General features: G+C 47.2%; 1 protein-coding gene across 5 annotated transcripts in view; it reads right to left on the reverse strand.

Moving 5' to 3' along the window:
- Positions 1 to 3,171, reverse strand: part of LOC127616672 (phospholipid phosphatase-related protein type 4-like) — an 84,489-nt gene extending 81,318 nt beyond the window's left edge. For 2 of the 5 annotated variants that reach the window (XM_052088418.1, XM_052088416.1), the window contains exons 1-2: positions 2,887 to 3,170; positions 2,679 to 2,816 (exon numbers count right to left, since the gene is read on the reverse strand). In XM_052088418.1, coding sequence (XP_051944378.1) covers positions 2,679 to 2,697 — 19 coding nt within the window. In that variant the 5' untranslated portion in view covers positions 2,698 to 2,816; positions 2,887 to 3,170. Of the gene's footprint in view, positions 1 to 2,678 lie in introns of all 5 variants that reach the window. The other 3 variants (XM_052088417.1, XM_052088419.1, XM_052088415.1) reach the window with 2 other exon arrangements.
- Positions 3,172 to 23,425: the final 20,254 nt, after the last annotated feature.

Raw genomic sequence — 23,425 nt, forward strand, 5'->3', positions numbered from 1 at the left:
TGTCAGCGCTGTTGGACAGTTGGCGTTGGTGCGGCTGGATGGATGGCCGCTGAAGTTGAGGATGAGGAGAGAGGAGCGTTGGCGAAGAGCGCCGATGCGTATTTGGAACCGTGAGTTGCCGCTTGGAATTGAAATGGATTTCCATGGGACAGGAGAAGTGAACCAATCTCTTTTTTCGTCAATGGATGCTACAGCTTCTTGTTGACTTTGAAACTTAGCTTGTAGCCGACGTGTGCACATTTTGAGCATGACGTCTCTGATCCACTGGTTAAAGGACACTTTGATTCTCTCCTCTTTCATCTCAAACCGCTTCAAACAACAAAGCGTGTGACGGAAAAGTGGTTAGGACTGCACGACTGTCCGTGTTTTATGTTATGTGTTGTGTTTATTATTTTACTTTATGTTAACTGTTTTGTAAAGCGCTTTGTTACAGCTGCCGCTGTTGTGAAAGCGCTATATAAATCAGCATGTATTGTATTGTATTGTACCGGAGAGAAATTCCTTGTGTGTTCTACATACATGGCCAATAAAGATTATTCTGATTCTGATTGAGGTAACAAATTTGTTTCATGGCATTACATTTGCTCATCAGATACTAGCTTGGCAGTTAGCAAACATAGCATATGTTGAAATGCTGCGTATATTTTCCAGTTTTTCCTCGTGTTCAAGTCACTTTTTCTTGTTTGTAGAAGTCATAAGTAGAAGGGTAATGGCGAAGAACCAAACGAAGGGTAACAAAGGACATGTCACACAATGCGGCAAGATGAACGAAAATTCTTGCTTGCCAGACTTTCGTCGTGGAGGTCGTGAAGTGTCCCAGATTCCAGACGACCAATCCTTGAGTATGTCACACTACACGCGCTACAATGGGTCAGGACATCTCAAAATTGTCTAAGAGACACTACGTTTGTCTGCGACATGCCTCTCGGGTCAAAAAACTGCAACATTTATGGAGCCTGACATCGACATAAGACTGCATTGTAATTCCTGCAGCACTGCCTGTGCAGATTTCCTTCAGGATATTGTCCTATATTCACATGCATTTTTTATTTTGGTTTTATTTTATGCTTTGCTGTCTTTTTCTGTGTCACAACATCTGTCAATAAATTTCAAAATAAAAAGTAAAACACTTAAAGGGAATCGTGTCTAGTTTGTCGTACTCAATACATATACAATAACATGTAATTTACAATTCAAAATAACTGTCATCAATCCATAGCCATCAGAACATCCCGACTAATAAAGTGAAAACATAACTGAATTAATTTGACTGCCTTAATGCGTAATGATACAAGAAATTGTCATTGTGATGGCACTGGCATGTTCAATATTGTACTTCGGATTTTGTGACGAGAAAAAATGGCTTTTGTGGGGGAACCGTGATGTTTTGCTATTTGTATGTTTTTGATAAATGTACATTTTGATAATTTTACTTCTGATCTGACCAATGTGCCAACGCGACTGAAAGAAGCTGTAATGTAGAAAACAGTGAAATCATTTGAGTAAAATTAGGAAAAAGCACTACGCTAAAGAAAAAAAACATTTTTGTGTCTTTTCATTTTGTTTTTTATGTTTTTATCCAAAACGTTTTTTCTTTGCTTCGCTAGTGTGTGTAATTTAACAGCATTAAATCCATCAATGAAATCAAAATGTGGCGTGCACCCTGACAGTGAAAAAAGAGACATCAAAAGCAGTGGTGTACTGGCAGCCAGTTCTCATGTTCACTTGAAAAAGCTCGCACATGATTCTCAATTACTAATGGTCAAATTAGTCAGACTGCACTAGCCAAGTCCACAGTTGGAGATCACAGAGGAGAGGCAATGCTACAAAGGAAGATTAAGGAAAATTAAGGACAGCAAGAAAAGTCCTATCTGGATCAAGGCAGAGCCACTGTTTTTCTCATTGCCAATCTTAACAATACAGATTCTTCCAATGCCGTTTTTTAATTTTCTTTTTCAGTTTTTTGTACCCTAACTTTTTTTGTACATCTACGCAGAGTTATCGAAAATAAAATATACCGAAATGAATGTCAAAATTATTCATTTATTTAAATAAAATATATTTTGGTATATTTTATTTTCGATAACTACCTTCGAGAAGAGCTTTTCACCCAATTTAGCTATACTTCTAAACAAGAAAACAAAGTTTAGTTTACTACACAATTTGACTTTAAGAAGCACAATTGTACATTGCAGTACATTTTTACAAAAAATAATAATTATTTTATTATATAATTATAATTATATTGCTTCGCGGTTGCCTGGAATTAATCTGCAAAAAAATTAAGCTCCACACAGAAAGCTGCTCATCAAATGAGCAAATTAAGTTGATGATTTGCCAAACTGCTATGCAAAGAAGCCTTATACACACACGCACATGCGCACGCGCACACGCACACAAATCTGTAATACGAATCAATACTGTTTTTGAACAAGCCATTGACTCAAACTTAATGAAGGTTCATTTACCCGAATACAAATTTTATTACTTTCCCTCTTTAACAAACAAATTGATATCATTGAAACACATCAGTCATTATTATACAGTCTGTAAACGTGACTGTTTCGATTCAAGAGATAGATAGATAGATAGATAGATAGATAGATAGATAGATAGATAGATAGATAGATAGATAGATAGATAGATAGATAGATAGATAGATAGATAGATAGACTTACCTCGACAAAATAAAAACATGGCAGCAGCGTAACGCTATCCTTTGTTTCCTTTCCAAATGTCAGACGCTTCAGGGTAGTCATTCCGAGCCGGATGCTGATCTCTTCCGTTGCCAAGAAACACGGCGCCGTGCTTGATACCTGTTTTATTATTGACACGATTCTCTCGTTTTCCCGCAAAATATTGTCTCTCGCCTGTCGAGATAATGACCTGATGCTGACAGTTGTCCTGCGTTTCGGCTGTGGTTGTCCTAAATGCGTGTATTAGTCGATCTACCAATGTTCAATAGGATTTGCAGGAGGTCCACTCAAATTCAAACTACGATCACCAAGGAGAGCCGTTCCTCAAGCCCACCACTCGAATGTGAAATGCTACTCCCCCGACTCCACTCCGCTGCTATAGATCGGGGTTTTTAACTTGCGGCTCGCGAGCCACCACCCACCGCGCACGCACACACACACACACACACGCACACGCACACGCACGCACACGCACACGCACACGCACACGCACACGCACGCACACACGCACACACGCACACACGCACACGCACACACACACGCACACACACACAAACACAATGCGCGAGGGCGGTGTGGGCAAACAAGGGCACTCTGCTTTATTATACGTTCACTTGAATACAGTTAGGCGGCCCGGTAGTCCAGTGGTTAGCACGTCGGCTTCACAGTGCACAGGTACCGGGTTCGATTCCAGCTCCGGCCTCCCTGTGTGGAGTTTGCATGTTCTCCCCGGGCCTGCGTGGGTTTTCTCCGGGTGCTCCGGTTTCCTCCCACATTCCAAAAACATGCATGGCAGGCGGTTTGGACGCTCTAAATTGTCCCTAGGTGTGAGTGTGAGCGTGGATGGTTGTTCGTCTCTGTGTGCCCTGTGATTGGCTGGCAATCAATTCAGGGTGTCCCCCGCCTACTGCCCGAAGACAGCTGGGATAGGCTCCAGCACCCCCCGCCACCCTAGTGAGGATCAAGCGGCTCGGAAGATGAATGAATGATGAATACAGTTACCCGCACACCTAGATATACAGTGCAGTAAAAAAAACCCTCTTCTCAACTTTTTTTTTGCAGTTTCCCCACTTTAAGATAAGCAAATACAGTAAATTTAGACAGACAAGATAAACCAAAAAAATGCACTTTTAAATGGTGATTTTATTCAAGATGGCGCCCGAGTAGGCAGGCGTCAGCAAGTGCTCTCATGAGCCTTTCTTTTTTTCACCGTTCCTTTTGAAGAAAATTATCTGTGACCCTGTCATACCAACAGGGTGTCTTTTCCAGGGACTTAACTAGTCCTGTCCTACAACTACAGCAACTACAATTAAATCCACCAGAAATAAAAGATTAATTCGTCGCTAGTCATTTAGTGTCGCTAAGATGATCTCCAGTCTCCAGAAGTCTCCAGTTCAACTTAGAACAGAATGGGAATTGAAAGATGCTCCCACGGGTGCCGACACTAAAAGATCGGTGATTGGCTCATTTCGCTATCAATCAAAAAGAGATTCAGCCTCAGACAGATCATCCAATCATCATGCAGAAAAGCTCAGCGTCCGAGCCAGCCGATACACGGCCACTGTCCATAAACTCCCAGAGACGCTGAGTGTCCAGTGGCCGGGACAAAAACAGCATTTATCCAATGTCTCGTCTCGTTTCAATGCATTAGGACAGCCTACCATTGCCGCTGTCGACGCTCAGAGTCTACACCAGGGGTGCCCATTAGGTCGATCCTGATCTACCGGTAGATGTAAGACAGGTCCAAAGTATATCCGAGGAGTGTCAAGGAGAAAAAAAACAACCAACCATTTGTGTCTCTTTGTACATGTTAGTAATATATTTTTTGTGTTAATATACACTGCAGCCTAATCATCTTATCAGTCTCGTTTTCACCAAAATAATATTTAAAAAGTAAAATAAAGCAGGTAAATCTTAAATTTACGGTGGCGTGATTACGTCACCGTAAGTTGTTAGAGTCGGAATAGTATATAACAAGTCCATAGGTAGTGGGATTGTCCCATCCTGTCCCACCCTCACGCATCTCTTTTCGTATACACTTTCCATCAAAGATGAATGGGGCTAGAAAACCAAGAGGGTCGTATGAAGAGTCTACAACGGAAAGTCTTTGTACGTGTCGGGGGTCTTTTGTTCTTGAAGGAGAAGCTGTCACCTTTGATCTTCCAACTTTTTCCAAGCGCTCTTTCCACTGGTAAGTCATCCGGCCTGAAATCATCACTCTTTGCGTCCTCAGCACATTCAGCTACATCGATTGAATTGAGCATTTCTCGATTGTTGGAAAGGAATTTGTGGAACGGTATGTCTCCTCTTGCACACGGAGGTTGGGCTTCTTTCATAAGATCTTTCACCTTACGCAACTGACTCCACGCTTATGAGTCTGTCATCAACACAGAAATTCTTACTCATGAAACTAGCTGCATTGGGGAACTGTTTCTCATTATGGATGGCAAGACATTCCATGGCATCATTGGCACAGCCAAGGGAAGATGACACTCCAAATAAGTGCACCTCCTTTCGGTATTCTACGAGTTTCGAGTTGAAGTCGACGTTCTCTGCATCATCATCTTTCAAAACATTCTTCATAAACTTCAGAAAGTCAATTCTGAACTTGTAATCTCTGTCCAGTTTTCTGTTAAATCGTTTCTGTCTGGCCAAAGCCAGCACTTTGTTGTCTGGGAGGTGAGGTTGTGCTTAGAAAGGCATTACACAATGGCCGCGGTCATTTTGTTAGAGGCCTCCTTTTAAGACTTGCTGAAAGAGAATGTCGTCTTGAGATATACCTTTTTTTCCCTGCTTCTGTGTCTACAGGATCAGACTTCAGAACTTCAATGATGGCTGATGGTGTTTTGGGTGGTAACTCTTTGACAGATAGTCGAAGACAAAGGCATGTCACATATCCTGCATTTACACATTGTGCTGCTCTTCCTACAATACTCCAGCCGAGATCAGTTCTGACAGCATAAGGCTCATCGTCACCTCCAGTAATTACCGCTCTTGGAATCAAAACTCTGGAGCAGTCATAGCCGATCAATAGTCCAACACTACAATCCATCGGTGGGTGTATCTCTTGGGTTATATCAACCAGATGTTTCCAGATGTTTTGCGGATAGGAATATGTGTGCGGTCAAAGGGAATGAAGTCTCTATGTAGGCTGGAGGTAGGTCAATGGAAATATTTGAGGAAAATCCTCTTACTTTAAGTCCACAAACTATTTCGCTCTTTATCACTGAATCTTATCCCATCATCGTGGAGAGTTTCAGTTTAACTGGGTCCATGTCTACCTTAAGCGTTGTACATAATTCTTGATCGACAAACGTGTGGTTGCTTTGTGTGTCCAAGAGCGCATATGCTAGGACCTCCATATCAGTTGCATTAGGTGCTGAGATCCAGACGGGCACAATTATTGATGTACTCCTACCATCACTTCCATTGACACAACAAGATAGTGAGCATTTACTTTCTTCCGTGGTGTTTTGTGCTGAGGGTGTCTCCGTTGGAGAACGATCTTCATGTAATGCGGTTGGATGACTCTTTTGACATACTCCACACATGGCTCTAATTCTACATTCCTTATAATTGTGACCTGTTCTCAAGCATGCAAAACATAGCTTGTTTTCATAGATGTATTTTCTTTTTTCCTCTGAAGTCATTTCCATAAGCATCTTACATTTATGTAGAGAGTGTTGTCCTCCACAGCATATAAATATGCCTGGATTTTCCGCATCTTGTAAATTGTTTTCATTGGGGTCTTGATTGGCTGTAGAGATTTGCGAATCTGGCATCCTCACCTTTGTAGCAAATGTGTTTGCTTTTGGGTGCCTACCTTCCTTTACTGTCATCTTGGTAGCTTGTCTTAAGGCGTATAGAGACGACACTGGATTGCAAGCTATGCGTGCATCTTTAGATATAAATGACGCAGGGTTATGGAAACTTGGATAATCTTTACCTTCATCTAGCTGCTCTGTGACATGACGGTTCCACCTGGATGTCACCCAATCAGGTAGTTTCACCAGCATTTTCTGGTTCTCCTCACAGTCATTCAAAACTTACAGACCCTTTATGTGAGGCATAGCATTACTACAAGTTTGGAGGAAATTGCTTAATTCTCTCAATTTGATGTATTCCTTCCCAATCTTTGGCCATCCGTTGAGTTTTTCTCTGAAAGCCCTCTGCACAATGAAAGAATTAGCATATCTGGTGTTGAGTCGATCCCATGCTTGCTGATAAGCTTCTTCATCTCTTTTATAAAAACTGCCTTCAAGAGAAGATTTTGCCTCCCCTGCTATGTACCTTTGTAAACAAAACTACCTGTCTGCAGGGTTTGAGCATCGCCTCTCTATCAGAGCTTTGAAGCTTGTACTCCACTCTATTAAGTTCAGAGGATCACCTGAGAATACTGTAGGCTCTGGGTTTGGAAGACGACTGAGTGCTAATGATTCCTGTAATGTCTGAACCAAGGTTGTCTCATTTTGTACAGTTTGCTGTTCGTGACGTGGGGCATGGTGAAAATAAGGAAATGCAACATTCTCTTCGGTGTGTATGGCGCTGCTTGTCCCATTCCTTTCCTTGATTTCCTCTTCCTCATATACACTTAACTGTGCCTTAATTACTTCCATGTCTCTCTGATTTTCAAGTTTTTTCAACTGCTGACGTTGAGCTTCAATAGCCTCTTCCATGTTAATCTCAGTTTCCTTCGCAGTCATTTCGGCCCGCTTAACCGAAATGCTTGGTGATTTGGACGTGTGCCCGGAAGGCTTGGCACTTGGTGCTGTAACTATGGAGGCGGTGGAATCATATATGGACCTGGCATATTCATTATCTAGCAGCATGTGTAATTTTGCATTTTCTGCCACAGCATCAACATCATCTTCATCTTCTGTTAGACGGATTCTCATTACTTGCAGTAAGTCTACTGTTGCCGCTACACATGCATCAACTTTTTGCCGTAATGCTTGACTTGGTGTTGTATGGATTCGGACAGGGTCGTATATTTCTTTTATCTCGCCCTCAAGCTTCTCAACTTTATCCATCATGTCATACATGTCTTTCTCAGCGCACCATTGTTTTAACTTTCTTCGGGTTTCTCTAACATGACTTTTCCATTTCTTATATGTTACATTCAACTTGCCTTCCTTTTGAATGAACTCTTTCTCTTTTAGTTCCTGCATTTTAGGTTTCCTAATGTCTTAAACGAGAGGATTTTCTTATTTTTGCCTCAGCCGCCTATTCCACATGTTCATGCTCTTGCATCTTATCACACTGACTGTCGCTATTTTGAGACATTTTTGGAGCTTTCAAAACTTCAGAACCTGAGTTTTACAGAGCAATATTAACAATAATGCGCTTGTCAAACATTCAACATATATTTTCACAAATTCAAGAACTCACATTCATTAGTTCTCATTTATGATAATCTTTTCTTATGTTCTATCCATCTACTTTGTGAGCTACTGGAAGCTGTATAGGCCTTTGCCAACTCTGGTTAATGTCCTGAAGGAATAATTCATTTTATGCTTTTACTTATGTTAACCACGCTTTATTGCTCTTTATTCAGTGTGTAAGAATATACCAGACATGTTCTCTCAGTTCTTCATCTCAGGGAGCGATGCACATAACGGCAGTTCTTTATCTCAGTGAAAAACACCAAGGGAGTGACATAACGGCCGTCTGTGCGGGCCACTGCTGCACGGGCAGTTGCGGGAAAACACCAAGAAGACCAGAATACGTGGAAACACCAAGAAGACCGGACTCCAGAATGCGTGGACCAATCAGCGTTAGTCTAGGCTCATGAATAAACAATGATCTGTTGTAATATATTCTGTCTGTCCTCCTGAGGGTGACGAGTCTGTCCAGTGGCGGTGCAGCTTGTCTAGACTGTTTGTTAGGGAACCTCAGGAACAGACGTCTGTATTAGATGACCTGTTAGGGAAATAAATCTGCGTGACTCCAAGCTACTGAATCCTGGTCATCACTCTACTGGTATGTGTTATTAGATGGTAGTGTAGCATCGTGGTATTTGCTTCCTCCTCCAGGTCTTGAACACGCTAGAGAAAATGGTCCTGTGGAAAAAAAGGTAAAAAGACATAGATTAGAATGAGATAACTAATATAACGTTTTACGTTTTAAAAGGACCAGTTTCTACAAATGGTGACCCCGAGACGTGCTTGAAGGGGGGAGTGGAGGCCAACGCGAACGACGGCGAAAGGTCCGATCCGGTAAACTTGATCACGGTAGACATACCAGTGTCTTTTTTCCACGACCATTCAACCTTCACCCCACGGCCGGCCACATAGAATAAGGTAAGGCGACTTTACTCTATTTTAATAAAAAGAGTCTCAAAGTACGTCTTAATTGGAAATTGCCCAAATTTTAGCTACAACACGGGGAAAAGTGCGAATGGTAAAATCTATATTGATGGTGGAAAATTGAAGGGACACGTGCAAATTAAGGACACGTACAAATTATTAAAATATCATGACTGTGGTATTGAAATAATTGGAAAAATAAAAAACAAGCTGCTCGAAACCGCACTGTGGAAAGTAAGAGAAGTGAATTGAGATAATGGTCGGCGCGCTGGGTTCTACCCTTTAAAAGCCAAAAGGTGCGTAGGCAGGACCGCCCGTAGTTATTGGGCCAGTTTCTACAAATAAAACGTTGGAATAGGCGTTGACGACTTAGGGCATCGTCTAAAGTATCCCGGTTGGAGTCCGTGAGGAAGGGATCCTCTAAATGCTAGTCAATTTAGAATAATATAGGCCAATACCACGTCACCTATTCGGAAAAATTACAAAATTGAAGTGTGGAGAATACAGGGTTAAGTGAAGTAAGAAGAAGAGAGACAGTAAGTAACTACGACGAAGAACGAAGGACGACGTAAGTAAAAATGGCACAACACGATCAAAGTGAGACAGCGGTGAGAGAGTTAAGGGAAGTCGAGGAATGGGTCGAGTGATTACACACAGAAACTGAGTTTTTAAAGAAGCATTCGAGAAATGACAGGAGAAAAGCGACCGAAGCGTGTGGACAGCTATATATGGAACGAGACGAGGACCCAGCGAGGAAACATGATTTAAGGACACTGTGCGCAACTTTGACGGCAGGAATCGAGCATTGTGTGGTGGAAAAGCAAAATGCGGAAGTAGAGAAAGCAAAGAGCATGAAGAAATCGGACATAGAACTGTGTGAGTTGAAAATGAGAAAGTACGCGAAACTGCGAGAGCGCGCCGAACCTGTTAAACAGGCGGCTGTCGCCAAATGGACTGAGATGAACAGAATTTTCACCCAGACCAAAGAAGGAGAAGCTAAAGCTCCGGGTACAGGAGGAGGAGCAGTGGGGCCCTCAGCCCCTACTCCCCCTCCCTACCAGGGAATCTATCCACAACTCACTGTACAAGGAGTTGTGGACGTGGACATAAAACCATCTGAACTGTTTACTATGGAAGAAATAGAGGCTATCAAGGAAGTGCTGGAGCGTCCGCCAGCCACTCCTAAGCGAGGGGGTGGTGCAGAAGCAATGGGCGCCGCCTTGTTACAAGAACAGGTAAATGACTTGATTAAGGCACAGAAAGCACTCTCCAAGGAAGCCAAGGAGGGACAGGAAAGATTCCACCAAGACATGGCAAAAACCCTCACTGACGCACAACTGCAGGCGAATAGTGCACTGACTCTGATACAACAGCTCCAGGCACTGAAACAGGAAAATGTGGAGGCTCTGAAGGAACAAGCCAAGACTCTGGAAGAACAGTTCCAGAAGATGAAACTGGAACCACAGACCAAAGGTAAGTCGCAATCGACCAGCAAAGCCTCAAAATACAGCTTGTGGACAACCCCGGAGAGTGACGAAGACGAAGAAAAGCTCATGAATGCTGAGTTTTATGATCTCTATGTCAAGCTGAGTGAAAAAACCTGTGAAAAATATAGTCGGAAGACGGCCCTGAACAAGGCTAAAAAGGCAGTAGAGGCAAAGGACCCAGGTGCCCAAGAGACATATAAACGGGCAGAGCAAAATTACAAGGAAATCCTCAAAGAAATTAAGCGACTGGAAGGGGATGTACATAAAACAGGCGTCGTTGCTCCAGTTCTCCTGCCGCCTGAAGTAAGACCCTTTTACAAAAGGGACACCCTGACAGACCCACATGTATCTCTCTTCCTCGGCCCTGGCCATAAGGCCAGGGAACTCGGTCCGCTGACACATCGTTTAAACCACACCCTGGACTGGGAGCAATCAGGAATGCCAGGGGTGATGTTCAGCCAAAAGGAACAGGCTTACAAAATTGAAATTGACAGGACACGAGACTCGGCTTTAGCAGAAGAAGAGATTTTATCGCGGTCCCACGGGAGGGAACTGACGGACCATGAGGGGGCTCAGGAAATGCTGGACAGCGTCTCTTCGACTTTATGGTCCATAGGCCCCTCTGATGTCGGGAGGTGCATTAAAACTGAGCCAGTCACCTTAGAGGTACAACCAGGTACTCACGTGTACGTCCCTCAAAGACAGTATAGACAGGAAGCCCAATACATGGGCATTGATCAGGCCTTGACAGACATGTGGCATGCGGGTATCCTTGAAATATCTGATTCCACTTGGAACACTCCTTTGAACCCGGTCCCCAAACCGGACGGTTCTTACAGGCCAGCGCATGATCTGCGCAAAGTTAATGAGGTGACTACCACTCCCTTGCTCCCTGTTCCGGACCCCCACAAATGTCTTTCCGTCCTCACGCCCGACATGAAGTACTACACTGTGATTGACTTAAAACATGCTTTCTTTACAATCCCGTTAGCTGAACAGTGTAGGTATCAATTTGCATTCTTCCATGAAGGGGTCAAATTGCAGTACACCGTCCTACCTCAAGGCCATAGAAACTCACCTGGCATTTTCAACAAGGTCCTGAAGGACTGTCTGGAACCCATTGAAGTATTGCCCGGTTCGGCGGTGATCCAATATGTTGATGACATTCTGATTGGCGCTGAATCAGCACGAGATTGTCTGGACATGACTTCTAGTGTTCTTCTTCGACTACTGGAGTGTGACTTTAAGGTCTCGAAATCAAAATTACAATGTTTCCGACCACAAGTCACCTTCCTGGGCAAAGTTATCTCTGCTGGACACACCTCTATCTCTAAGGACCAACGCCAGTCCATTCTTTCTGCTGACCGCCCGGTGGTGGTCAAGGATATGTTATCCTTCCTGGGATTGGCCAACTACTCAAGACATCACATCCCAGATTATACAGGTGTACATCAAGAACCACACCCGCTCCAAGTGGACAGCGCCCCACTATCGAGGACCGTTTGCGGTTACTCATAGGACTGCTACTGCTGTTAAGATCCAGGGCAGTGAGAAGTGGTACCATTGGACGCACGTCAAGCCTCATCATGCGGGGAGTGGGACGGACGGTCCCACTGAAGGGGGGGAAGCAGGAACTATGCACCCCGGACAGTGAGGACGGTGACTGGGACCCTCCCACTACCAGAATACAGGCTCTTTACAAATGGGCTTGGGATATAGGCCCATTATCTCTTCCGAAGTGGGCATGGCTTGTGTTTATCATTTTTTGTTGTTTTGCTATTCCAATTGTATTGAAATGGGGTGAACAATTGCCCAACGATCTGAAAGAGTCACATGTCTCTAACTCTTCTTTGCCTGCAGAAGGAAATGAGTCCAGGAAGCGACGCTCACTGATACCTGATAATCATGGTCCAGCAGGTAATGCTTTGATGAAATTGGCCAAATACACAGCTCAAGTCACTAATGTCAGCACACCATGTTGGGTTTGTTCGTTCAGACCACATCATTCTGGAGATGCCCCTACTTCTGTGCCTATACCCATCGCAGCCGACAAAATGGTTTGCCTGCTGTGGGCGGCCAGGAAGGCCGTCATACAGTGCGGCGACTTTAGATGTGTGTTAACGAGAATAAATGATTCAATCTCGACTATAGGCCTAGGGTTTAACAGTAAGTGGGTAGAGCCAGTCCCTACAAATTGGACGACGTGCATAGAATGGAGTAGGTATACTAGCCCCGATCGTTGGATATTTCCCAAAATCTTTTCCCGGATGTCGAATCGCACCATTCACAAGGGTATGACATTACACCGTAACCCAGTCCCAGCCCCAGTTGGCTTGTATCGGGACTGCCGGGAGGGTGATGTTCCGGTAGGAACACAAAAAGCTACACAACTGTTGATCACATATAGGCGCTATACGAATGCTACACCTCTAGTTAGAGATGACCCCAGTATCTACCCCTACGGTAGAGATGGATCGCTTACAGTTCGTAAACGGTGTGGGAAGGCTGATGGCACCACCTATGCCTGTGAAAGTTCTGGGTGGTTGACCCTTAATGTTACCCAGTTGAAGGTGTCTGAGGGCACAAAGGTTGGTAATGTCACGACGGCACAACTAGCAGTGCCAGATCGACGTGGGTTCCCCACCCCTAAAGGCCACGTCTGGTTGTGTGGGGATCACACTTACTTCACGCTGCCTGAAAATTGGTGTGGCACGTGCACGTTGGCTGTAACCCGGCCATCATCTATTGTGCTTCCGGAAGAACTGATGCAGGAGACGGTAGGTAGATACGGGCATCATAACCCACACAAGCACCACCAGAAACGCAGACTCACGGTAGGTGACCGACCGGTAGGAAAGGTATATGTCCCCTTCTCAGACAATGACGGTAGGCAACCATTGTTTGGGGATGCTAATGGCTTCTTTGGGACAATAATACCGATGTTAGGGACAGCCTCATCCATGAAGTCCCTGAATGAAGTATGGTGGGTATTGGAGGACATAACAGACATCCTAGGTGAAATACTAGATCAGTTAGCAGCCAGTCCTGAATTGAAAGCTGTGGCGACCGTGGCCATGCAGAACAGAGTAGCATTGGACGCCCTGCATGCTGAAAATGGGGGAATGTGCGCAGCGGTAGGGATTGACCACTGCTGTACTTACATCCCCGATGAAACAGGTAATTGGACTCTAATCCGACACAAAGTAGCAGATTTGCGGAAATTCCTTCGGTCTCAGGAAGACCAGAATCCACAATGGACCTGGATGAATTGGCTTAATTCCGGATCCTGGACTCACATCCTGCAGAAAATAGCTCTTATTATTGGAGTGATATTATTGTTGGGTTGGGTTTTGCTATGTTGTGTTGTTCCCTTGTTCCGAAGCATGATCAACAGGGCCCTCGCACCTGCTTCAGGGATATTCCCAGTCCGAAGTCCCTCGTTTGATGTGGAAATGGATGTGAAAAGTGGGGCCTCGGCTCACCTGGTTGAAGGGGGTGACCCAGACCTACTCCCACCCGAATTGAGGGCCAGATTGCTGGCGGTGGGATGGTCAGGCCCGCAAGAAGGATGCGACGGACGATGTGGTGATCATTACTCATGAAGTCGATTATTTTTGCTGTACTGTGCTCTATCTTGCAGGTACCATGGTAACAATTTTCTAAGTTCCTTCCCCAGGATAACTGTGGTAATGATCTCTTCACAGAGATCAGAAGGGGGAATGAAGGAATAATTTATTTTATGCTTTTGCTTATGTTAACCACGCTTTATTGCTCTTTATTCAGTGTGTAAGAATATAACAGACATGTTCTCTCAGTTCTTCATCTCAGGGAGCGATGCACATAACGGCAGTTCTTTATCTCAGTGAAAAACACCAAGGGAGTGACATAACGGCCGTCTGTGCGGGCCACTGCTGCACGGGCAGTTGCAGGAAAACACCAAGAAGACCAGAATACGTGGAAACACCAAGAAGACCAGAATACGTGGAAACACCAAGAAGACCGGACTCCAGAATGCGTGGACCAATCAGCGTTAGTCTAGGCTCATGAATAAACAATGATCTGTTGTAATATATTCTGTCTGTCCTCCTGAGGGTGACGAGTCTGTCCAGTGGCGGTGCAGCTTGTCTAGACTGTTTGTTAGGGAACCTCAGGAACAGACGTCTGTATTAGATGACCTGTTAGGGAAATAAATCTGCGTGACTCCAAGCTACTGAATCCTGGTCATCACTCTACTGGTATGTGTTATTAGATGGTAGTGTAGCATCGTTGGTATTTGCTTCCTCCTCCAGGTCTTGAACACGCTAGAGAAAATGGTCCTGTGGAAAAAAAGGTAAAAAGACATAGATTAGAATGAGATAACTAATATAACGTTTTACGTTTTAAAAGGACCAGTTTCTACAGTCCACCGAAACCTTTAGCTGCTACAGGATGAGAAGCAACGTTGCACGTTGAAATCTTGCCTTACTGCAGGTTGAGGAGCGACGATGAATGCCGAGCCCTGTAGCTTGCTGCGGGTTGAGTGCGACGACGTTCGAAGTAGCTCGTGGATAGCTGCGTGGCACGCGGGTCGAGTGCGACGACGCTCGATGAAGCTCGTAGCTAGCTACGTGATGTGCGCGAAGCCGATAGCTTGCAGTGGGGCTGCGCCGAAGCCTCCAGAAGGATGGATTAGGACACATTTTCACTGTATCTACCCCGGTCAAGGATGACGCCTCGTACTGATGTCCAAAAAACGTTTACTCGTGGAACACCGTGAAAACTCACAGATTTCAAACAACATCAAAATTACAATATCTTGAACAAGACATTAAATAAATAAACACAAAATGACATACCGTGTGCACCTCGGTGAACCGAAAGAAGATCAAATTAAATCACGTAGACCACACGGTATCGTAGCTCTGTCTCTGTCTCTCTCTCAAGTTGTCTTCTCGATCTTTCTCATTCCTCGCTATCCACGGCACGTGACCCGTAAGTGATTCTTAACAAAACATTCCAAATAACGTATTAAGAGGATTTAAAGAAAAAACAAATATGAAAGTTCACATAGAAATATAAAGTACTTTACAAAAAAAATTCTGCTTGGCTCTCGACGAAGGCAGACGCTTTTTTTTGCCCTGCTCCTGCCCCCCCACGCCCCTTGCTCACCACTTAGACTATGTGCTGTCCTTGTGTTGTCTTTTCCTAGCCTCCGCCGTATTTCCCATCCTAAAAACAAACCATGGAATTGGTTGGCTGGTCTCTTGATGCAATCGACAAATTTTCTCGATGAGAAGAGCAGGCAGTGGGGAGCCTGCTTGTCCCTCGGGACATTTGCTGCCGGGTACACCCTAGATCCACGGAGGAAGCGGAGAATGATGTGCCTGTCAATATATGTCCGTTGAGGAGGAGGAAGACATCTACATAATCGGCCGTCTGATAGCAGGTATTCTGCAGTTTGGTGTTAGCAGTTTCCTGTTCTATCGCAAAATCCAACCGACGGGAGCAGCTTTATTGGAAGTGAAGAAGCTGCCGGTCTCTCTCGATGGTCTAGCGCGAATGTCCAACACTCAGACTCAAGCAGTGACTGAGCTCAACCGCAATTGCGGTTCTGGAGCGACTCCGTATGATCGACAACAACATGGAGAAGTTGGAATTCTCACTCCAAAAAGGAATTGAGGATTTGGCTGATTGGCGCCAGTGACGGGATACAGCCACGGACTCAAGGCCACCTGAAATTGTTGGCGGCCGTCCCTCCAAAACAAACTATGCTATTTGGACCCCTTTCCCCTGGATGGAATGTATTCATGGATGCTAGTGCCCCCACCATCACCCCACTCCTTCTCGGCCATGGACTGCTAAGCCAGGACTGTCTTCATGAGCAGACCTTGACGAAGCAGCTGCGGCCTGTTCACGCATACACATACACACCCAGACAATCACACGCGCATACACATGCTTATCATCACTGCCTTCATCGCTCCATTCTTTTTCCCCCGCGACGTAGAATTACGTCATCAGGCGCCGACAGGTATGGCAGCCTCGGTCACACTCTCTCTAGTATTATCCCTGTTTTTGTCATTTGACAAAGCCTGAGCGGCTTACTTACACGAGGGAAGAGTTGCTGCGCATTGGGGAGTCTACGCTCGGTATTTTCTCACCAGCACACGAAAATCCACAAGGTTTTTCGGAGCTAATCGCGAGTGCAGAGGCTGCGCTGTACAGAGCATGGAAACGCCACCGGAGGAGGGGGAAGCAAGCCGGCGTGCGAGTCAAGCTGCGGCAGCGCGGATTTCGAACCCCGCTCCCATCGATCCATCTTGCTAATGTACGATCTCTGCCAAACAAGATGGATGAACTTCTTCTCCTCACAAAGTCCAACAAAACCTTTGCACGTTCTGCTGCGCTCTGCTTCACTGAAACCTGGCTCAGTGACCGCCACCCGATTCCGCGCTACATCTACCCGGCTTCCGCCTTCTCAGAGCCGACTGCGACACGGAGCAATCAGGGAAATCGAAAGGTAGTGGGATTTGCTTCTATATCAAAGAACAATGGTGCATTCATGTCACGAAGCTCGACGCACATTGCAGCCCGGACAAGGAGTCCCTGTCTTTAAAATGCAAGCCATTCTTCTCGCCACGTGAGTTCACCTCCTTTTTACTAGTCGGTGTTTACATTGCGGCACAAGCTAACGCTAACACAGCGATACAAACGCTAGCCGAACAAGTAAAAAAACTCAAACTAAAATACCGAGAGTGACCCGTGATCATTTTGGGCGATTTTAATAGAGCACATCTTAACCGTGAACTTCCCAGCACATCGATAGTTTTACCAGAGAAGGCAACATTCTAGACCACTGCTATACAACAATCAAAAATTCATACCGATCGGTGGCCCGTGCAGCATTGGGTCTTTCTGACCACAATTTAATCCACTAAAAACCTACATACAGACAGAAACTCAAATGTGCTAAACCAGTTGCTAAGACTGTGAAAAAATGGACAGATGAAGCAAAGCTAGCTCTACAAGAATGCTTGGACTGCACTGATTGGGGCGTCTTTGAAACTTCAACGGGCAGATCGGGCGCTGTACAAACACGCCCGAAACCAAATGACAAAGGAAATTAACATCGCTAAGAGAAGCTATGCAGAGAGGCCGAAAAAACAACTCTGCATCTGTGTGGAATGGTCTGAACGCAATCACAAACTATAGAATGCCATCCCCCCAAACAGTGAACAAGGGTCTGGCTGATGAACTACCGGTAAACATGTTTTTCTGCCGATTTGAAAAGGACACCCCCATTTCCCACATACACCCACCTAACCAGAAACTATCTACATCTCCACCCTCATTCTCTTCCCTACAGATCCACGAACAGGACGTGAGACGGCTCTTCAAGCAGCAGAAGATCAAGAAAGCTGCGGGGCCCGACAAAGTGTCCCCCTCCTGCCTGAAAGTCTGCGCTGACCAGCTGGCTCGGGTCTTCACACAAATCTTCAACAGATCCCTGGAGCTGTGTGAGGTCGCCCTGTCGCCCTGACGTCTGTGGTCATGAAGTCCTTTGAACGCCTTGTGCTGAACAACCTAAAGAACGTCACCGGACCCCTGGTGCACCCTCTCCAGTTTGCCTACCGGGCAAACAGGTCTGTGGAAGACGCAGTCAACATAGGTCTGCACTACATCCTAGAGCACCTCGACAGCACAGTGACCTACGCAAGAATTCTGTTTGTGGATTTCAGCTCTGCATTCAACACCATCATCCCAGACTCCTCACGCCCAAACTTCTCCACCTCGGTGTGTACCCTACGATCTGTCAGTGGATCCTCAGCTTCCTGACGGGACGGACACAACAGGTGAGACTGGGAGCAACAACATCATCAACACGCACCACTAGCACTGGAGCCCCACAGGGATGTGTCCTCTCTCAACTGCTCTTCTCCCTCTACACAAACGATTGCACCTCAACAAATCCAGGTGTCAAACTCATAAAGTTCGCAGACGACACCACGGTCATCTGTCTCATCAAAGACGGCGACGAGTCTGCGTACCGCCAACAAGTGGATCAGCTGGAGCTCTGGTGCAGCTGACACAACCTCGGGATGAACACGCTCAAGACTGTAGAGATGATCGTGGACCTGAGGAAACATTCTTCACCACAGTTGCCCCTGACACTATCCAACTGCCCTGTGTCAACCGTTGAGACCTTCAAGTTCCTGGGAATCACAGTCTCCCAGGACATGAAGTGGGAAGTCAACACCATCTCCATCCTGAAAAGGGCCCAGCAGAGGATGTACTTCCTGAGGCTGCTGAGGAAGCATGGCCTGCCACAGGAGGTGCTACGTCAGTCACGCGGCAGTCATTGAATCAATCCTGTGTTCTTCCATCACGGTTTGGTTTTTGGGCCGCCGCAAAAAAGGACAAAATCCGACTTCAACGGACAGTTAGGACGGCGGAAAAAATCATTGGCACCGCCCTAACCACTCTTGAGGACTTGCACACTGCAAGAATCAAGACAAGGGCACGGAAAATCATCCTGGATCCCCCGCACCCTGCCCACCACCTTGTCCAGCTACTCCCCTCAGGCAGGCGCTAAAGATCCATGTGCACCAAATCCAGCAGACACTTAAACAGCTTCATCCCTCTAGCCATTAACTCCCTAAACAGTCACTGATGTAGTCACTCTTCTTGTACTACAAATACTGCTACTGGTCACTCTAAAATGGTTCAATGATTTTTTGCACCAACTGTACAAACTATTGTTGTCACGTCCCGTGTTTGCCAGCAGGGGGCAGGCTTCCTGCCTGCCGCCTGCACACCTGTCACCCATTTGTGATTAATTACTCAGCCTTTATTTGGATGCTCTGGCAGTCTACTCACTGCCGGAGTATTCCACGCCGTGCCAATTCTCTCGCCCATTTCGATTACTGATTATTCATTGCCTCTAAGCCTTGTGGCTGTTATTGCGCGTCGTTGTTCTCTTTCGTATAAACTTTATAGCGTTTTTCCAAACAGACTATCCTTGCTATTTTCCCGCAAGCGTTTTCTGTTGTTCTCCTTATTTAATTCCTGGTCCTTATTTTGACCAGCGCTTTTTGTTATTCTCCCGGTCGGGTATTTTTGTGTTGTATTAAAGACCCCTTTTGTTCTCTGACAAATCTCTTTCTGTGTCTGCTATTTCGGGGATCCACTTTCAGTTATTTCGTTGTACACGAAGCGATTATTCTGTCGCTTCGGGTACACCGTGACAATTGTATTCTACCACTGATCACGTTAGCTCTGCTTGATACTTTGCACATTGTCTCACTTACATTACGAAATGTCCTTGGATACCTTTTTGTCATGTCCTTGTTTATGATGATACTAATGCAGCGTGTTATACTGGAGACAAATTCCTTGTGTGTTCTACATACTTGGCCAATAAAGATGATTCTGATTCTCTGATTCTGATTATCTGCAGAGCGCTCGGTGACCGTGCAGCTGGTCAGATAGGCTGCATCACTCTGGAATGCCACCTATTATGTTGCGATCTTGTGTTTTATTTTTACGTTTTGACAGTGATGGAATTGAAATTCCACTGATTTATCCATCCATCCATCCATCCATCCATCCATCATCTACCGCTTATCCGGGGCCGGGTCGCGGGGGCAACAGCTTTAGCAGGGAAGCCCAGACTTCCCTCTCCCTAGCTACTTCTTCCAGCTCTCCCCGGGGGATCTCGAGGCGTTCCCAGGCCAGCTGGGTGACATAGTCTCTCCAGCGTGTCCTGGGTCTTCCTCTGGGTCTCCTCCCGGTGGGACATGACCGGAACACCTCACCAGGGAGGCGCTCAGGAGGCATCCGAATCAGATGCCCAAGCCACCTCATCTGGCTCCTCTCGATGTGGAGGAGAAGCGGCTCGACTCTGAGCCCCTCCCGGATGACTGAGCTTCTAACCTTATCTCTAAGGGAGAGCCCGGACACCCTGCGAAGAAAACTCATTTCAGCCGCTTGTATCCGGGATCTCGTTCTTTCGGTCACGACCCATAGCTCGTGACCATAGGTGAGGGTTGGGACGTAGATCGACCGGTAAATTGAGAGCTTCGCCTTTTGGCTCAGCTCCTTCTTCACCACGACAGACCGATACAACGTCCGCATCACAGCAGACGCTGCACCGATCCGCCTGTCGATCTCCCGCTCCCTCCTACCCCCACTCGTGAACAAGACCCCAAGATACTTGAACTCCTCCACTTGGGGTAAGATCTCCTCCCCGACCCGGAGGGGGCACTCCACCCTTTTCCGACTGAGGACCATGGTTTCAGATTTGGAGGTGCTGATTTTCATCCCAACCGCTTCACACTCGGCTGCGAAACGCTCCAGTGAGAGTTGGAGAGCCCCGTTTGAAGGAGCCAACAGCACCACATCATCTGCAAAAAGCAGGGATGAAATACTGAGGCCCCCAAAACGGACCCCTCAACGCTTCGGCTGCGCCTAGAAATTCTGTCCATAAAGGTTATGAACAGAATCGGCGACAAAGGGCAGCCTTGGCGGAGTCCTACCTCCACTGGAAACGATTCCGACTTACTGCCGGCAATGCGAACCAAACTCTGACATCGGTGGTATAGTGACCGAACAGCCCGTATCAGGGGGTTCGGTACCCCATACCCACGAAGCACCCCCCACAGAACTCCCCGAGGGACACGGTCAAACGCCTTCTCCAAGTCCACAACCACATGTAGACTGGTTGGGCGAATTCCCACATACCCTCAAGGACCCTGCTAAGGGTGTAGAGCTGGTCCACTGTTCCACGGCCGGGACGAAAACCACACTGCTCCTCCTCAATCTGAGGCTCGACTTCCTGACGGACCCTCCTCTCCAGCACCCCTGAATAGACCTTACCAGGGAGGCTGAGGAGTGTGATCCCTCTGTAGTTGGAACACACCCTCCGGTCCCCCTTTTTAAAAAGAGGGACTACCACCCCGGTCTGCCAATCCAGAGGCACTCTCCCTGTTGTCCACGCGATGTTGCAGAGGCGTGTCAACCAGGACAGCCCCACAACATCCAGAGCCTTGAGGAACTCCGGGCGGATCTCATCCACCCCTGGGGCCTTGCCACCGAGGAGCTTTTTAACCACATCGGTGACTTCAACCACAGAGATAGGAGAGCCCACCTCAGAGCCCCCGGGCTCTGCTCCCTCCAAGGAAGGCGTGTTGGTGGAGTTGAGGAGGTCTTCGAAGTACTCTGCCCACCGGTTCACAACGTCCCGAGTCGAAGTCAGCAGCGCCCCATCCCCACTGTACACAGTGTTAGTGGTGCACTGCTTCCCCCTCCTGAGACGTCGGATGGTGGACCAGAATTTCCTCGAAGCCGTCCGGAAGTCGGCTTCCATGGCCTCACCGAACTCTTCCCACGCTCGGGTTTTTGCCTCGGCGACCACCGAAGCCGCGGCCCGCTTGGCCAATCGATACCCGTCAGCTGCCTCTGGGGTCCCACAGGCCATAAAGGCTCGATAGGACTCCTTCTTCAGCTTGACGGCATCCCTTACTGCTGGTGTCCACCAGCGAGTACGGGGGTTGCCGCCACGACAGGCACCAACCACCTTACGGCCACAACTCAGATTGGCCGCCTCAACAATAGAGGCACGGAACACGGTCCACTCGGGCTCAATGTCCCCCGCCTCCCCCGGAACATGGGAAAAGCTCTGTCGGAGGTGGGAGTTGAAACTCCTTCTGACAGGGGATTCCGCCAGACGCTCCCAACAAACCCTCACTATACGTTTGGGTCTGCCAGGACGGACCGGCATCTTCCCCCACCATCGGAGCCTACTCACCACCAGGTGGTGATCAGTTGACAGCTCCGCCCCTCTCTTCACCCGAGTGTCCAGAACATGCGGCCGCAAATCCGATGATACAACAACAAAGTCGATCATCGAACTGCGACCTAAGGTGTCCTGGTGCCAAGTGCACATATGGACACCCTTATGTTTGAACAAGGTGTTTGTTATGGACAATCCGTGACGAGCACAGAAGTCAAATAACAAAACACCACTCGGGTTCAGTTCGGGGGGGCCGTTCCTCCCAATCACGCCCCTCCAGGTCTCACTGTCATTGCCCACGTGAGCATTGAAGTCCCCCAGCAGAACAAGGGAGTCCCCAGCAGGAGTACTCTCCAGCACACCCTCCAAGGACTCCAAAAAGGGTGGGTATGCTGAGCTGCTGTTTGGTGCATATGCACAAAAAACAGTCAGGACCCGTCCCCCCACCCGCAGGCGGAGGGAGGCAGCCCTCTCGTCTACCGGTGTGAACCCCAATGTACAGGCACTGAGCCGGGGGGCAATGAGTATGCCCACACCTGCTCTGCGCCTCTCACCGTGAGCAACTCCAGAGTGGAAGAGAGTCCAACCCCTCTCGAGAGAACTGGTACCAGAACCCAGGCTGTGTGTGGAGGCAAGTCCGACTATATCCAGTCGGAAATTCTCTGCCTCACACACCAGCTCGGGCTCCTTCCCTGCCAGAGAGGTGACATTCCATGTCCCAAGAGCTAGCTTCTGCAGCCGAGGATCGGACCGCCAGGGTCCCCGCCTTTGGCTGCCGCCCAGCTCACATTGCACCCGACCCCTTTGGCCCCTCTCATGGGTGGTGAGCCCATGGGAAGGGGGACCCACGTTGCCTCTTCGGGCTGTGCCCGGCCGGGCCCCATGGGTGTAGGCCCGGCCACCAGGCGCTTGCCAACGAGCCCCACCTCCAGGCCTGGCTCCAGAGGGGGGCCCCGGTGACCCGCGTCCGGGCAAGGGAAACCTTGGTCCATATATTTTGCTCATCATAAGGGGTCTTTGAGCCATGCTTTGTCTTGCCCCTCACCTAGAACCTGTTTGCCATGGGTGACCCTGCCAGGGGCATAAAGCCCCAGACAACTTAGCTTCTCGGATCATTGGGACACACAAACCTCTCCACCACGGTAAGGTGACGACTCACGGAGGGGG

This window comes from Hippocampus zosterae, chromosome 15 (genome assembly GCF_025434085.1).
Source record: "Hippocampus zosterae strain Florida chromosome 15, ASM2543408v3, whole genome shotgun sequence".
NCBI classification, from domain to species: domain Eukaryota; kingdom Metazoa; phylum Chordata; class Actinopteri; order Syngnathiformes; family Syngnathidae; genus Hippocampus; species Hippocampus zosterae.